Source organism: Lycium barbarum, chromosome 3 (genome assembly GCF_019175385.1).
Source record: "Lycium barbarum isolate Lr01 chromosome 3, ASM1917538v2, whole genome shotgun sequence".
Taxonomy (NCBI): domain Eukaryota; kingdom Viridiplantae; phylum Streptophyta; class Magnoliopsida; order Solanales; family Solanaceae; genus Lycium; species Lycium barbarum.
Genome location: NC_083339.1, coordinates 105,415,096 through 105,433,492, shown reverse-complemented (window position 1 = coordinate 105,433,492; position 18,397 = coordinate 105,415,096). Strand labels below are relative to the sequence as shown.

The following is an 18,397-nucleotide window of genomic DNA, read 5'->3' as shown; positions in this document are numbered from 1 at the left end:
ACAATAACATTCACAACATCATAACAATAGTCTTTATTCACCTACATTATCCTTACTTCTCAATTCACTTCCAATCATCCATATCCATGGTCATAGCACACTATTACATTCACTCATATACAATGTTTATCCCATGTTCTCAATATCATTTATAACATGATTATAATCATAACATATCAAGAATCACGACTCAACCCAAGCAACTACTCAAAAACATCACTATTCTCACATTCAAGACCCATTTTCTATATTATTCTACAATCTAATTCTTTCAATGTCTCAATACCTTAAACGACATGGAAATACCTTAAAACTTACCTTAGATGGTGTAGGAATGAACCTTGAGTGGAAACACTTCACTTGAACCAAAACCCTAGTTCACCTCCAATGGAATCTTTTGTGGTCCTCTAACCCTTGGAAGCTTTCTAACACGTAAACACTTGATTCTCGTCTTTGATCTTTGTGTTCTCTTGGACTTGAGTGGAATGTGATTAGAGAAGGGTTTTGAGCTCTCAATACTTGTAGAAGATGAAAAATAAAGTAAAAGAACCCAAGGAGATATTTATACAAAAACTACAAATCAGCCCGTCGGGTACTATACAGACACTTATACGGTCCGTATAGTATTGTACGGTCCGTATAAGTGGCCGTGGTTCACAACCCTGAAAATCATCTCCCTGATGGGAGTTATACGGACCCCTTATACGGACCGTATAAAGTTATACGGACCGTATAAGTGGTCGTATAACTCCACTTCTCTGAAATGGATTCCGTCGTTTCGTTCGATCTCCAATCCTTATGGAACCTTATTGACACTTGTTTAGCACCTCATTAACAATCTAAGGGACGTTATAACTCTTCTCCAAAGCATTGTTAAGTCATCATTAACTTGGTACTCGTAAATCCCTTCCGATACATAACGTATACCTTGCCTTTTCTTGGCAACTTTCTTCTCTTACCTCGAATGTCTTTGAAATCTTAATTAGGGTAATCAAATGCTATTTCTTCCTTACTGAAATATCGTATGCTTCGTGCCCTTCTTTAATCTATTCACTGTGCATTAATTGGAAAATTTTCCGAGGTGTAACACGAGCATGCTGAGATAAATACGATGGGTCTAACTTGGGATTGGCGCAACAAGTACATTGAATACTTGCAAGATGGAAAGCTCCCGAGTGACCCAAAAGAATCATGGTCACTAAGGACCAAAGCAACACGATTCTTCTTAGTAGACGGTCAATTGTATCGACGGTCTTTCTTCGAACCCTTGGCCAAGTGTTTGGGTCCCGGGGAAACCGATTATGTGCTGAGAGAAGTCCACGAGGGTACCTGTGGTACACTCCGGTGCAGAAGCCTTGGTTCGAAAAATTATCAGAGGCGGTTATTACTGGAACCAGATGGAGGAGGACGCGAAGAATTTTTTCCGGAAATGCGATGGGTGTCAAAGGCATGCCCCGATAATCCATTAGCCTGGAGAGTTGCTACACGTGGTGATATCACCTTGGCCTTTCATGAAGTGGGGAATGAACATCGTCGGTCCTTTACCACGGGCACCAGTTAAGGCCCGTTTCATTTTGTTTATGACTGACTATTTCTTCAAATGGGTTGAAGCATAGGCCTTCGAAAACATAAGAGAAAAAGACGTTATTGACTTCAAATGGGACCATATTATTTGTCATTTTGGCATCCCGGCTGACATAACTTGTGATAATGGCCCTCAGTTCGTTGGCAGTAAGGTCAATAATTTCCTTGAAGGGTTGAAGATCAAGAAAATTGTATGAACTCCGTATCACCCGAGTGCAAACGGTCAGGCAGAATCCACGAACAAAACAATAATTCAAAATCTAAGAAAAAGACTTAAAACATCGAAACATCAATGGAGGGAAATGCTACCAGAGGTATTATGGGCTTATAGAACTACGTTAAAATCAAGCACGGGAGAAACGCCGTTCTCATTGGTCTACGGGGCCGAAGCTCTGATCCCCGTAGAAGTTAGCGAGTCGAGCCTCCAATTCAAATACGCCACCGGTGGGTCAAACGAGGAGGCCATGGCCATAAAACTCGACCTAGCAGATGAACTACACGAAAATGCGTTGGTCCATATAGCAGCTCAGAAACAGAGAACGGAGAGGTACTACAACCGGAGGGCCAATTTTAGGCATTTCCAGGTTCGGGATTTGGTGCTTCGAAAAGTTACTTTGAACACCAAGAATCCTAATGACGGGAAATTGGGCCCGAACTGGGAAGGACCGTACAAGATAATAAGAATAACGAGCAAAGGATCGTACCAGCTGGAATCCATGGACGGAAAACAGTTGCGCAATAACTGGAATGTGGCTCATTTGAAGAGATACTACTGCTAAGGTATGAATGCCCGCCCTGTTGATCATCTTTATTTAACCTGTCTTTCTTTTTGCAGAAGTAGAATACCGAACGGAGTTAGGACTGAAAACACGTGTTGCACTCTTTTCCTTAGTTCGGTTTTGTCCCGAAGTGGGTTTTCCGACAAGGTTTTTAATGAGGCAGCAAGTACAACGTGTTACTTTATGAAAATGAGGAAAACTGCCCGGGAACGACGGATATATCCTCGAGTGGGGACTTGATAGTGCTTACCCGATCATGCAGCTCGGATAAACACTAGGGGACTATCATACCCACATCGAGGTTTACCCCGAAAAGGTAGAATGATTTCAACTCACTAAAATAGATGAAGAAACACTGTAAAATGCTACCCCGGATAGGTCCTCAAAATTTTGTTTCTCATTTTTGTCTAATCCCGGACCTTCTGTTTTAGGTTTTGATGTAAGGACCAAACGATCAAAAACGAATCGTGTGCACTTAGTATTTACTACAGTAAAAACAACAGGAAACGGACGAATTCTTCATATTATGTACGTGCAAATACTTGCAATATAAAGAAAATTATGAAAAATTCATCAGAGACATGTCTTCTTATTAAATACCCTACATCGGGGACTACCGTCGAAATTCGACAAAGGAAATAAGGTCGCGTTGAACCAAGACAAAACCTTTTAACACCCTCGAATGGGGACTGCCGTATCAAAATTTGGCAAGGCAGGGATTCAGGTGTCCGAACCTAATCTATGATAAGTAAGTGGTCGGAAAACATCGGCTCTAAAATGCCTAACGTGATTCGGAGACGTCTGAATTCACAATGCATAAATAAGTCCCGCGGGAAAATCACTCGATAAAATCACTCAAGTAAATCACTCGATCAAAGCATTCGATCAAATCCTTGGACAAAAATGTACCGAACGAAGAGACAATTCCTAACCTTTGACTATTCCTAACGGGATAAGTGATTAAGGCAAATATCATAACAAGTATTCGGATAAAATAATGAAGAGACAATCAAAAGGGAAATGATCATTTCATATACGAAGGGATTTTACATTTGAACTTTTCACAAGTCAAAAAGCGAAAACAAAATAAAAGGCTAGTGCAGGCCCTGATCTATCCGGTGCGACTGGAACCGGAGTCCTCGGAGATTGTTTGCTTGGAATCCTCAGACTCAGTATCAAAGGCTTTCTTAGCATCCTCCTCGATTGCTTTGGCTTTGAGTATCTGAGCCTGGAGGTCCTCTAATCCTTGTTGAGCCTTTTCGAGGGTAACCCTTCGGGATTTCCACTGCTCATACTCGACCGCAATTGTAGTACGAGCCTCGGCAGCCTCCATATCCTTAAGAGACTCTTCTAAGTCGGCCTCAGCTTTTGCCAATTTAGCTGCTAGTTCGGACCTCTCTTCGAGAAGAGTTCTTTGAATTTGGTGAGCCAACTCAAGCTCGGCCTGGAGTAAGTCATTAGTCTTGGCTGCATCCTCGAACTTGCTCTTAAGCTCGTCACTAATCCGGGCTCGAGCCTCGGTCTTCTGCACGACCACCTTCAACTTCTCCTTGTCTTTAGCATTTTCGGATTCCAACAGCCGATGCCTCTCTTCCATCTTCACGACTTCGGCCTTGATCGAATCAAGTTCACTTCGAAGTTGGGAGATAGTGGCCTCGAGTTCCCCGACCCTCGAAGTAAAACGGGCATTGTCCTGGCTAAGGCCGACCTTATCCGCTTTCAGGAGCCGGTTCTTTTCAACCATTTAGGCTAACTCAGCCTTAAAATGAAGATTTTCGGCCTTCGCCGGTTCGAGCTCAGGTTGAAGGTTGTAAAGGGCAACCACCCGACTCAATTGATCTTCTTTTCTCGCCGAAGGTGGTGGAATTCTCCGTTTCATGACCCTAGGCATCCAGCTGGCCCTTTAAGTAGTCAACCTCGTACTGAGCACGGATAAAGGCCTCATTAACGAGCACAACATTCTGCAGAAGAAACAAATAAAGTTAAACTTTGATAAAGCTAGAGCTGAGGATCACATTGAATTATGGAAAGATTGGATGATAAGCTTACCCGGTTGCCTGCGTGCATGCCCTCATTAATGAGGCACTGCCAGGGGACTCCGGCCATCTTTCTCCTATCTGAGTTCGAAATGAGAGGCCTTAGATAGCTTGCTACTCCCACAGGACGGGATAAAGAGCTGCAATCCTCGCGGACGGTGACCATGGCCGACCTTTTCCTTCTCGGTTCCACACTAGGGGCCGGAAAGATACCTTCTAGGCTATCCCTTGCATCCGTTTCGATGGCCCGGCTAGCTGCTCTCGTAGCCCGAGGGATAGAGAGATGTCATAAGCCGGAAGCTTCCCCGATTACTGGTAGGATATCCGAGAACATGTCGTCCAGATTATCGAGCCTTGCCATATGAGTCAGCGAAGCCGAAACAGCCCCAGTGGCCTCGGGAGAAGCAGGTGCCTTAGATGTTGCGGCTTGGTCAGAACCGGGCAGTGGGCCGGTACCTGTTGGAGCCACGATATCGGGGGACGATTCTTCTCTTTGTTCGGCCTCAATAGTCGAACCTAGCCCGGATCTTCTAGGCCTTTGCAGGGGAATCTCTTCAGATGAAGCGTCACCTGAAATGTCAACGAATTCAATTGACCTTAGAGGAGTTGGAAAAAGAACTTCTTCCCCACCTGTGTGCGGAGCCGGAGCAGAAGGTCCTTCCTCAGCAGTATGAAAGGGAGAAATAGTGGCTTCCTCCTCCGGAACAGAGGCGACGGAGGGGCCCTCACAAACCCTTCGAATAAGAAAGTCAAACTCTAATTCATCCCTCAGAGTCCGAACAATGATCCTTGCCCTTTTCTTTGGTTTCTACCCTTTGTCCGAGGGCTTTCTCCATCTCTTACCGGCAGCAGAAATGAGCCGAGATGACCCTGCCGTATAAAATTAGGGAACCGGTGCAGCAGGCACGGCTGTTGGTTCCGGTCTTGGCTCCATCGAGCCTTTGGGTAAACCTGAATACCGAAAAGGTTATAAGAAAGAAAAGGAAAGAGGGGAGGATGCCATATATACCAAATTAAGGAGAAGATTACCGTGATTTTGGGCTACCCATCGGCCACACGTCAGGTCCCCGCATGTCCGTTGTTCATGAGTATGTTGACCGATGATTTCTCCAATCCATTCGGTCATGTTCCGGATGACCGGAGGTATCCATGCCTCGGCTGATAAAAAGAAAAAAGGGAGAAATCACATGTATGCAATGGAGCAAGTGTTGACAAAGCATGGAGGAAGAATAATTGTAGAAGGGAGAACTGAGAAACTTACGCTTGTCATTCCACCTCTCAGGAAAGGGCATATACTCGACCGGAACAATGTCCGCGGTTCTTAACCGAACATAACGTTCCAACCACCCTCGATCTCTGTCCTCGTTAAGTTTGGAGAAGATCGGGTTCCGACCTCGCTTTGTGAGCTTTATCACGCCCCCTCAAAAGAGTCTCGGGGAATATAACCGGATGAAGTGCGCCATTGAGAATTCTCTGTTGACGTTATTGGCCAATAACAGGAGGCATGCCACGGTCCTCCAGATAATCAGACCAATTTGGGCGAAGGTCACGCTGTACGTCCGATACATCTCCAAGATAACCGGGACGATTGGAGGGTTGAGTTTTAGCGTAAATGGATAGGTGTAAATGTATAGAAACCTTTTTTATGATCGGTAATAGACTCGTCAGGCCCGGGGGCAAACATTTTCACCGGACGGTTATCCTATCCGCAGTCGGCTCGGACCTGGTCAAGGATATCCTCCGTAATAGACGAAGGGTATTTCCTTATGTCGAAACCTCTATCCGCGATCGGGGATGGCTTCTCGACGTCAAATTCTTTGTTGTAGTTGGGTCTGGTCGGTACTATGTCCAAAGCAGTCGGTTCAACGAAAGTTTTTCCTTTGGGTTTTGAGGTTGGCTTGGCTCCCTGAGAAGAAACCGAGGGAATGTCTTGGGAAGTAGTTTCGGTGTTGGCAGACATTTGGAAGGTGTGAAAGAGAGGATTTGAGAATTTTTGGTGGGAGAGATAAAATTCAGAAAAGGAAACAATGGAGGAAATGTAAAAAGAATGAAGAAGCAGTTGGATGCAAAATGACAAAGAAAAGGGGTAGCAAAGGTGCAATTTCGATAAAAAAATAGCAAATGGAGAAGTTGGCAAAGCTGGCCTCTTACGATTAAATGAGCAAGAAATGAAAAAGTGAAACGGTCAGATGAGCAAAGAAATGAAGAAGTGAAAATAGAGAAGTGAAATGGCTAAGGGCCTTATATAGGCATAGAACGGTAGCAGTTACGGAGCGTAACCAATCGGGCGGTGACACGTGTCTCACAATAAATGGGACATGATATGAAGCGACGTGCGTTATGGCGCGGTTCCCGAGGTCAGCCATTCGGGACGAGACACGTGGCCAATGTTAGAAGGACGTGACATAACTGTTCCCGCCAAATTACAAGATAAGAATGAGCTTATGGAACCACCGATTTTGTGACTTATCCACTTCCCGTTACTCCGGTAAACTACGATCTGGAAAGTGTGGGGACTATATATACGGTGAAAACTGGGCCAATGTAAGACCGGTGAGACCGGGGGCCGAGGGTAGGTCCAAATGTGCATGAGTATGTTCGGTCTTTTCTTCAGACTGGGGGATTGCACCGAATGCGGCTGACCCGACATAAGAGAAGTTTATTCATTTTTCCGGTGTCTCCGAATCAAACTCAACGTGGCCGTTAGTCCGATTTCTCCAAGTCAAACTCACGTGGCCGTTAGTCCGGTTACTTTATGTCCGAAATGAACGTGATCGTTGGTCCGGTTAACCATTTGTGATGCTGCCACGCGTCAAGACCGTTTTGTCATTTTGTACTGACGACCGTACGAGGGTCAGACTGTACGGTCCTACCTTATCCTTTTAGGGTTTCTTTATTCTAAAGGGCTTTGTATTGTATTCAACGCCCATGAGGTAAACCTATAAATAGAAGACATTTTCCTACTTTTAGAGGTTCGCTTTTTTCAAATCTAGATCTTTGTAATTGAAAGTATATTAAGCTCTCTCTCTCTCTCTCTCTCTCTAATTTTGGTCCGGATCTGCTGTGCTCTTTGACTTTATTCATCCATTCACTGCAATACTTTGTTATACATATAAACAATATTCATATTTAGCTTAACCACCAATATCATATACTTATTCAAGGCGATAGCTCACATATCTATATATATTATTACAAATAAGTCCATATCAGTTTCGTATCAACAAAGTAATAGATTAAAATTCATCCACATATCCTATACCTCACTTACAAATTCAATTGTTACTGAAATTCGGGGAAGACAGTTTTAAAGAAAATTTTGGTGACAGGCGAGGAGGAGGTATAATCAGCAATGAGCACAGGCATCTGATTAATGCATATGCTAAACCCCTTGATAATATTTTCAATAATTTGGCAGAAGCATTGCTTTAAGGTCCAGGATTATATGGTGTATTAGTTCAGGTATAAAAAATGTTCAGTTGGAATGTGATTCCAAAATGTTAACTGATTAATTGGATTTTGAACAAATGTGACCCCTGAAGCTTAAATGACATCATTAAGGAGATACAAAATAGTGTGGTGAATTTTGACAGTTGGGAGTATTAATCACTGCTTTAGAGAGAAGGTAATAAGGTTGTACATGCCCTGGCCAACTGGGGTTTGAATTGTTCTGAGTTTGTGCACTTGAATACATTTCACTCACACCCAAAGAGGCTAAAGGGGAAAGCAACATGGACAAACTTCAGCTACACTCCTTCAAAAGGAAAATTCAGAAGAATTCTTTTGTATTAAGGAGGAACATGTATAAAATTTATTGTTTTTATGTCCCTTGATATTGTATAGCTGGCTAGCAAAAGGAAATAGATCCTTTCAGTGCTACTATATTTTTGTGAGCTTATCAGAAATCTTACTTATCTCATAGAATTGAGTTTGTTCTATTATAAGTAAGTGCAGGGAGATAGTATTCATGTATATATTTTTTTTTCTGGAAAAGGGCCAAATATACCCCTGTACTATGAGAAAAGGTTTAAATATACCCCTCGTTATACTTTCGGTCCAAATATACCTTTGCCGTTATACTATTGGTTCAAATATACCCTTGTACTATGAGAAAAGGTTCAAATATACCCTTCCTCCGTTAAGATTGTCCAAGGTGGACATCCAATACTACGTGGCACTGACATTTGATGAGGTGGATACCATGTGGCATGCCACCTCAGCGCTGCTAACCCATTTTACCCATCTCCTATATTTCCTTCCCCTCCGCCACTAAAATTCCCTTCCTCTCCACCAGCATTAATGGTGGCTTTACTTTCTTAGGTGTTAGTGCTTAGCTGAACTTGACACATAAAATGAAACTACTGACAGAGCAATTCTTAATCAGGGAAAAAGATTCCTTTTGAGAAGATCCAAATTTTCTCCAATAACATCTGAAAGTCACAAATGTGTACTCCAAGTGGCTTTTAAAAAGAGTGTTAAATTAATTTAGTACCTAACTAATCCAGAGCATGACATTTTAGAAAGATGGTTGTTTAATTGATTAAGGCTGAATCTACAGTGTATGTAAGTGTAGAGATTTGTCCTTCTTGTCCAATTCCACCATTAAATTAAGGATAAAAGTTCTGTTTTAATGCATTGCCGATAGTTAATTTAGTGGTGGAGGGGAAGGAAATAGGAGAGATGGGTAAAATGGATTAGCAGCGCTGAGGTGACATGCCACGTGGTATCCACCTCATCAAATGTAAGTGACACGTAGGATTGGATGTCCACCTTGGACAATCGTAACTGAGGAAGGGTATATTTGAAACTTTTCTCATAGTACAAAGGTTTATTTGAACCAATAGTATAACGACAAGGGTATAGTTGGACCGAAAGTATAACGAGGGGTATATTTAAACCTTTTCTCGTAGTACAGGGGTATATTTGGCCCTTTTCCTTTTTTTTTTTTTGTGTGTGTGTATACTTCCAGCCTCTAGAAATAGAGTTGAAGGAAGTTGATTAAAAAAATACAGATACCTTGAGAAAAGCTACTAGGAGATATTTAGTCTATCATTCCATAAAGTTAAAGCCTTAGCATTGTTGAAGGGCCATTCTTGTGATTACATGAAATGAAGCATGCGTTTTACGACCTCGTGTAAAATTTATCTCGTTATTAAATTTTTGTCTAGTATCTACAATTTTTTTAAATATAACTTTTCGAGCATTTTATTCATCTCCAACAAAAACTTACAATTTGAGATGAGGTAGTTACATTGCCAACACCGCCTAACTATACTATTGGTTGGCCATACTACCTTGTACAATTTGAGATGAAGTAATGTCACGACCCAAATCGGAGGGCCGTGACAGGCACCCGGGCCCTACCTGCCGAGCACCGCTAAACATGCTTTCATATTATAATCTTAAACAAGAGTGGACCAGGAGGGTCATCATATGGAAATTTGCTAAATCATAAGAGAAATATGCTAAAAAGGGGATGAGCCCGAAAAGACATACTATATGACTATGTTGGAAAAAACTGTGCAAACTGACAAGGCCATCATGAAATACTATACAACAAAAATATAGACCGAGAGGGCCATACATCGTCTAATTTTACCATGATTGCTTACAAGCCTCTACTGAAGTATAAGACATAATAAGGTCGTGACAGGGCCCTGCCATACCCATATGAACACAAAAGTATGACATACCAAAACATAACAGCAACTCCGAAACAAGAGGAGTGCTCCAATATCAGCTGAACAACAACCTATTGGAGCAGATCGTCAACCTGTCTACCTGAACCTGCGGGCATGAAACGCGGCGCCCCAGAAAAGGGACATTAGTACAGACAAAGTACTGAGTATGTAAGGCATGAAAGTATCATAAAGAAGACATGAAAGTACATAGGATAAAATGAATGCAACCTGTATGTCTGAACTGCCTCTGTGGGCCAATGATATGCATAAATACTGTGCGTGCATGCATAGGGGTCATACATATATATGCGTATAACGCCTGTCAAGCCTCTGTAGGCATCCCATCGTATCATATCGGCCTCTGTGGGCATCGTCATCATCATGTGACCAACTGATCAGGTGATAGTGCGTATATAACGCTGTTACCTTCTCCAAACCCCATATATAATACATAATATACACATATATAATGCCTGAGGGGTCATTGGTCTGTTCATATATATATATATATATATATATATATATATATGAAATGCAATGCATGAATATGATAAGAGTACATCCTGAATCTGTCGGAGTGACGTAAGATCGTTACACCTCCGAACATCATCATGAAATAGCATTTTCATCAACAAGTGTCTCTATGAATCATACTGAATCTGAAAAGGACTTACTGAAAAACAACATTCTAGAACATGAATCAACAAGGGACATTCCTAGGCTCTAAAAATAGAATTATTATGGAGTAGCGTTATGTTTACGTTTCGTTCATAAGGATCATGCCAAAAGAAGGAAAGTTAACCTTAACATACCTCAAGTCGTCAACCAAAATCCCACAATGAAATGTCGGGCTAATATTCCAATCTCTTTATTCACTACAACACGCCTAACAGTCAACAACATAACAACAACCTCATATAAGTCTCTTTATTTCTACATCATTACTCACCCCATGATTTATATCAAAACAACTCAATATGCTTTGTACACAATACTTATACACCTTCTTCTTCCAATTATACCAAGTATAAAATCCTTAATACAAAAATCCTTAATACAATCTCAACACCAACTACTATCCTTACAATAAGGTTTTAGCTTAAAAACATATTTACAACATAACTCAAGTTAGATTACATCTCAACACAAACTCAAATTCAAGTTTGAACCTTTCTTCTAACTTCTTTCCCTCCAAACCTATTATAACCATTATATAAAGTCATAAACAGGGAGTTAAGATAGAATCTTACCTCAAAACTCAGGAAATCCTCAGTTCCAAGAGTGCTTCCCCTTGAAATATCCTCCAAAACCACTACCAAGAGGAGAAGCAAGCTTCCATACTCACTTTAGAACCTTTAAACACTTAATCTTCTCTTTTGATCCTTGATTTTTCTTAGGAATTGATTATTTAGTATTGGAGAGGGTTTTCTAGAATGTTGGAGGTCAGGGGAAATGGAGAAAATGAAATAAAATGAAGGGTAGACGAATTAAATAAAAAAAAATGAACTGCAGCTGACATAAAAATACGACCAAAAGTACGGACCATATTTAAAAATATGGTCCGTATTTTTTGGCCGTAATTCTCAGTATCAAAATTTCACTTCCTGCCTAAGGAAATATGGTCCGTACTTGCAATCATATATTTTTATACCGGCCGTATTTTTCACCGTACTTCTCGAATTTTTGATTTGTCAGTTGCATTGGAAAAAAAACTCTCAGAACTTGAATTTACATAGGATATGCATTCCATAACTCCTCATATGCAAGAATATATACCTCCCCAAAATTTGGACCAAAAAATCCTGTCCAGAATTCTGCCAAATTTTCCAGATGTTTCGACAAACTTAATTTATTCTATTCGCTTGATCCCGGAACCTTCCAATACCTACTAAATATGATGTTAAACTCTTATACACTCAAGATAGACATGTCTAATCCTATATGACCTCGAAGGTCACTCCGCTCTCTGAATCTATAGCAACCAACTCATGAGAAAACTTAATGTATAAAAGTACGGGGTGTAACAAGTAAATACATGAGAAGAGGATTTACAGCCTTAGCTATATACCCCATATTGTTGATCTTTCTATACAAAAAAATGAGCAGTGCCATTGCCCTTGCTTGACGGTGTTACACCTCGAATAATTTTCCGTTGATGTGCAATGAATAGACAAACGAAGTATACGATGTTTCGATAAGTGAGAAATATCATTTGATGACCCTAATTAAGATTTCAAAGACATTCGAGGTCAAATAAGAAAGTTCGCCAAGAAAAGGCAAGGTATACATTAAGTATCGAAAAGGATTTACGAGTAACATGTTAATGATGACTTAACGATGATTTGGAGAAGAGTTATAACGTCCCTTAGATTGTTAGTGAGGTGCTAAACAAGTGTCAAGAAGGTTCAATAAGGATTGGAGATCGAACGAAACGACGGAATCCATTTCAGAGAAGTGGAGTTATACAACCACTTATACGGTCCGTATAACTCCCAGCAAGGATATGATTTTCTGGTTGGTGAGCCACGGCCACTTATACGGACCGTACAATACTATAAAGACCGTATAAGTGTCTGTATAGTACCGACGAGCTGATTTTTAGTTTTTGTATAAATAGATGCCTTGGGTTCTTTTACTTCATTTTTCACCTTCTACAAGTATTGAGAGCTCAAAACCCTTCTCTAAGCACATTCCACTCAAGTTCAAGAGAACACAAAGATCAAAAGACTAGAATCAAGTGTTTATGTGTTAGAAAGCTTCCAAGGGTTAGAAGACCACAAAAGATTCAATTGGAGGTGAACTAGGGTTTTGGTTCAAGTGATGTATTTCCACTCAAGGTTCATTCCTAAACCATCTAAGGTAAGTTTTATGGTATTTCCATTTTATTTAAGGTATTGAGACATTGAAAGACTTGGATTGTAGAAGAATATAGAAAATGGGTCTTGAATGTGAGAATAACGATGTTTTTGAGTAGTAGCTTGGGTTGAGTAATGATTATTGATATGTTATGATTATAATCATGTTATAAATGATATTGAGAACATGGGATAAACATTGTATATGAGAGAATGTAATAGTGTGCTATGACCATGGATAAGGAAGATTGGAAGTGAATTGAGAAGTAAGGATAATGTAGGTGAATAAAGACCATTGTTATGATGTTGTGAATGTTATTATTGATGTTTGGGAGTTGATATATGATATGGAGGAAGTCGTATAAATAAAGGAGATGCTGTCCAATTTTCTCTAGCTTTAGTCATGTATGCTAAGCTATCGATTTTCTAATGATAGTATAACTCTAATGAAGGTAGAAACGTGAGCATTGAAGGAGAACGTGCAAGTGATAGAATAGTTGAACGGAAAGGTATGTAAGGCTAACCCTTCTTTCATAAGGCATGGTTCCTTGGCCAAATATCTAATCTTCTATAAGCCTATGATGTCCTCCAAATGATTCTATCTTTAAGAGCTACTAAGCTCATGATTCTCGATATGTTACGATTGTACTAAATTCCTCCTATGATGAGTAATCCTCTAGGGATAGATGTAATGAACGATGATAGTAATGATGCTAAAGATGCTTATGGGCTTTTATATATATGTGCCTATGTATGGCTATTTTGAAACCCCGAGCTTATATGGCTGGGTAGAATATATATATATATATATATATATATTGCACGCGCACCACTGCAGTTGGGTACGGACAACCCTGAGCCTTGGTAGGGCCAGGTATGTATGACCCTGAGCCTTGGTAGGGCCAGGTATGTGAAACACCGAACCTTCATGGTCGGGTATGCTATGTAAATGATATGTAATGAATATGAATATGTATATGAATACAAAAATGGATACGAAATGTAAATGAGTACGGAAACGGATACAGATGTATGTACACAATCACGCATTAGAAATGGAAAGTCCCTATGAAAAGCAAGTAAGTGTTTGTGACGATGATACTACTATCTCCCATCCTATGCTATTTCTTATGTTGTCTATTATGCTTTCATAATGATGTTGACTATGCTTTACATACTCTATACATTCTTCGTACCGACGTCTTTTTGTTTGTGGACGCTGCATCATGCCCGCAGGTGGCTAGGGAGACAGGCTTGATCCATAGCTTTATTACTCAGGGACTACATAGCGGAGCTCCATTTCATTCGGAGCTACAACTTTTGATATGTATTCTTTTGTGTACATATTTATGGGCATAGCGGGGTCCTGTCCGGCCTATATAATATGACATACTCTCCTTAGAGGCTCGTAGACATGTGTATATGGTTAGATGTATTTGGCCTTGTCAGCTAGTCTTGTGTATATCATTTTGTTAGCCTCGTCGGCTTATGTACATTGATATGGGCATTGTTATTGATGGTGATATATATATATATATATATATCGTTTCCCAATGGGATTAGTATGAATAATGGATGGAAAGTAGGAATTAGCTAGGTGGCTCACCTAGATGTAAATGTGAAAGTACGATAAGAGGTGCACGGGTGGATTAGCACCGGGTGCCCGTCGCGGCCCTTCGGTTGAGTCGTGACAAAAGTGGTATCAGAACAGTTCTGTCCTAGGGTGTGTCTACGAGCCGTGTCCAGTAGAGTCTTGGTTATGGGTGTGTTGTGCGCCACACTTATAAACAAGAGGCTGCGGGCATTTTTGGAATGAATGACCTTCTTTCTTCATAAGATCGTGCGATAGTGCTATGACATAAGAAATTCTTTTTTCTTAACCGTGTGTGATGTATTGCAGAGATGCCTGTAAAGAGAAAGGCTACGGCAACCCAAAAGGGCAAGACAGTGGCAGAAAAGTGGGCTGAAAGACCACCACCAACAGTTGTAGAGGAAAGTGAGTCCCAGAATGCGGCTCAATCTCAGTCCTCCCATTCAGTGCCTATGTTTGAGGAGCATGAGGGAGCCTCAGCCCCAGCTCCAGCACCTCCACCGCATGCTTCAGGCCAAGATGTCAAGATGTAAAAGAGGCCATTCATTTGCTTACTCAATTAGTTGCTGCCCAGATTTAGCGGCAGGGTACAGGGCAAGGTGATAGGGCTGTTAGTGCAAGGGCTCGTGATTTCATTAGCTTGAACCCTCCGAAATTCTTTGGATCAAAGCCGGATGAGGACACTTCGGTTGATACATGCTTCAGACACCGAATCGGTGGAGTTAGCATCCTATAGAGTGAGGGATGTTGCGGTATATTGGTACACGGTTTGGATGGCTTCACGGGGAGCCAATGCGCCTCCCCCGGTATGGCAAGAATTTGTAGATGCTTTCCTCCGACACTACCTGCTTTCAAAGGTTCGGCGAGCTAGAGCCGATAAGTTCTTGAATCTGAGGCAAGGCAGCATGAGTGCTTTGGAGTATAGTCTCCGCTTCAATTCTTTAGCCAGGTATGCTTCGGCCATGGTAGCGGATATGGGTGGCCGAGTGCACCGATTTGTGAGAGGCCTAGGGCCACATCTTATGGATAGGTGCTTGACTGCGTCCATTCAGGACAATATGGATATTTCACGCATTCAGGCCCATGCTCAAAATTTAGAAGAAAGCCTACAACAACAAAGAAGTGAGCGTGAGCATGATAGAGGGTATAAAAAAAGGGCTAGATCTTCGGGTCCGATGAGTGAGTATAGAGGCGGGCACAGACAACAGTTTTCAAGGCATTCAGTCCATTCTATGACTAGTGCGCCTCCACGGTTTTCAGGCCAGAGATTTGATAGGTCCACTCATTCCGGGCCGAGTCAGAGTTTTTTTGATTCGCAGTTCAGAGGTGATTCGGGTCAGGCGAGGCCACCCGTGCCACGATGTTCCCAGTGTGAGAAGTTACATTGGGACCAGTGCCAATTGGTTTCAGAGGTTTGCTATTCATGTGGTCGGCCATGCCATATTATGCGTGATTTCCCCTCAGTTGGTGGCAGAGGTAGGACCTAGCCTTCAGGGTCGGTAGCCGGATCTTCATCATCTTTACGCCCTATGGGGCCAGGTTCACATGCGCCAGTCGGCCATGGTAGAGGCAGAGGGAGAGTCCCTAGTTCTAGCGGTCCTCAGCACCGTATTTATGCTTTGGTTGGACGCCAAGATCTTGAGTCTTCTCCTGATGCGGTCACAGGTATATTATCGGTATTTTCTCATGATGTATATGCTTTGATAGATCCGGGCTCCACATTGTCATATGTTACTTTGTATATTGCGGGTCGGTTTAGAGTCAAACCGGAGTCGATCAAACCTTTTTAGGTGTCTACGCCCGTTGGTGAATCGGTAATAGCTTGCCGAGTATATAGAAACTACATAGTTGTGATTTGTGACCGTTGTACTATGATTGACTTGCATGAGTTAAAAATGGTGGATTTTGATGTTATTATAGGCATGGATTGGTTGACTTCTTGCTATACCAATGTTCATTGTAGAATGAAAATGGTTCGCTTCCAATTTCTGGGAGAACCAGTTTTAGAATGGAAAGGGAATACTGTGTCACCAAAAGGTAGGTTTATTTCCTATCTTAAAGCAAGGAAAATGATCACAAAAGGTTGCATTTATCATCTAGTGCGGGTTCAAGATGTAGAAGCTGAACCGCCAACTCTTCAGTCAGTCCCCGTAGTGAATGAATTTCCGAATGCCTTTCCGGAAGAGCTACCAGCCCTCCCTCCCGAACGGGAGATTGATTTTGCTATTGATGTGTTGCCAGACACCAAGCCTATATCTATTCCACCTTATAGAATGGCCCCCACAGATTTGAAAGAATTAAAGGAGCAATTGAAAGACTTGCTTGAGAAAGGCTTTATTAGGCCTCGTTCATCCCCATGGGGTGCACCCGTATTGTTTGTCCGAAAGAAAGATGGCTCCTTGCGAATGTGCATTGACTATCGGTAATTGAATAAGGTGACGATTAAGAATAAATATCCTCTTCCGAGGATTTATGAATTATTGATCAATTACAAGGTGCCAAATGGTTTTCAAAGATAGATTTGAGGTCCGGGTATCATCAGGTGAGAGTTAGGGAGAAAGATATCCCTAAGACAGCCTTCAGAACAAGATATGGCCATTTTGAGTTCCAGGTAATGTCATTTGGGCTAACGAATGCACCGACAGTATTTATGGATTTGATGAACAATGTGTTCAGGCCCTTCCTAGATCTATTTGTGATTGTATTCATCGACGACATCTTGGTGTATTCTAGATCGGAGGTAGAACACACGAATCATTTGCGTACTGTCCTTAGAGTGCTTTAAACTCGAGATTTATTTGCCAAATTTTCTAAGTATGAGTTCTGGTTGAACTCAGTGGCATTCTTGGGGCACATTGTTTCAGCCGATGGTATTCGGGTAGATGGCCAAAAGATTGAGGCCGTGAAGACTTTGCCAAGGCCTACAACTCCTACGGATGTTCGTAGTTTTTTGGGATTAGCAGGTTATTACAGGAGATTTTTAGAAGGCTTTTCTTCTATTTCTGCACCACTTACAAAGCTGACACTGAAATCGGCTTAGTTTCGATGGACAGATGCTTGTGAACGTAGTTTCCAAGAGCTAAAATATAGATTGACTTCTGCCCCAGTCCTGACACTTCCAGAGGGATTGGAAGGTTATGTTTTTTATTGCGATACTTCAGGTGTTGGGCTAGGCTGTGTGTTGATGCAACATGGTAAGGTGATTGCGTACGCTTCAAGGCAATTATGGAAATATGAGAAGAATTATCCAACCCATGATCTTGAATTGGCTGCAGTGGTTCATGCACTAAAGATGTGGAGACATTATTTGTTTGGTGTCCATGTGAATATTTATATAGATCATAAGAGCCTTCAGTATATCTTCAAGCAGAAAGAGTTGAATTTGCGGCAACGACGATGGTTGGAATTGCTAAAAGATTATGATGTCGATATTTTGTATCATCCTGGAAAGGCAAATGTTGTGGCTGATGCTCTTAGCCGTAGATCTATGGGAAGCTTGTGTGACGTACAACCAGAGAAGAGAGAAATGACCCGTGAGCTCTAGCAGTTAGCTAGCCTTGGAGTTCGAGTAGTGGACTCAGGTAGCAGGGGAACTACCATTCAGAATTCGGCAGTCTCGTCGCTAGTAATGGAAGTGAAAGAGTGACAATACGAAGATCCCATGCTAATGCATTATAGAGATACACTCCCTCAGAAGGAGAAGTCATCATTTGAGATCTCAGGAGATGGAGTTCTTCGATGCCAAGGCAGATTATGTGTTCCTGATGTGGCAGGTTTACGCCACCAAATATTGAGAGAAGCTCATTGTTCCGAACAGTCGAGTGGATTGACGGTCAGTCATTCTACCACCGTAGAACTACCTTGGGGGCAG

At 41.6% G+C, this 18,397-nt stretch overlaps 1 protein-coding gene across 1 annotated transcript; it reads right to left on the bottom strand.

The window, feature by feature from the left end:
- Positions 1-3,474: 3,474 nt before the first annotated feature.
- LOC132631078 (uncharacterized) lies at positions 3,475-4,107 on the bottom strand. Its single transcript, XM_060346679.1, has one exon. The coding sequence runs from the start codon at positions 4,105-4,107 to the stop codon at positions 3,475-3,477; it is 633 nt and encodes a 210-aa protein (XP_060202662.1).
- Positions 4,108-18,397: the final 14,290 nt, after the last annotated feature.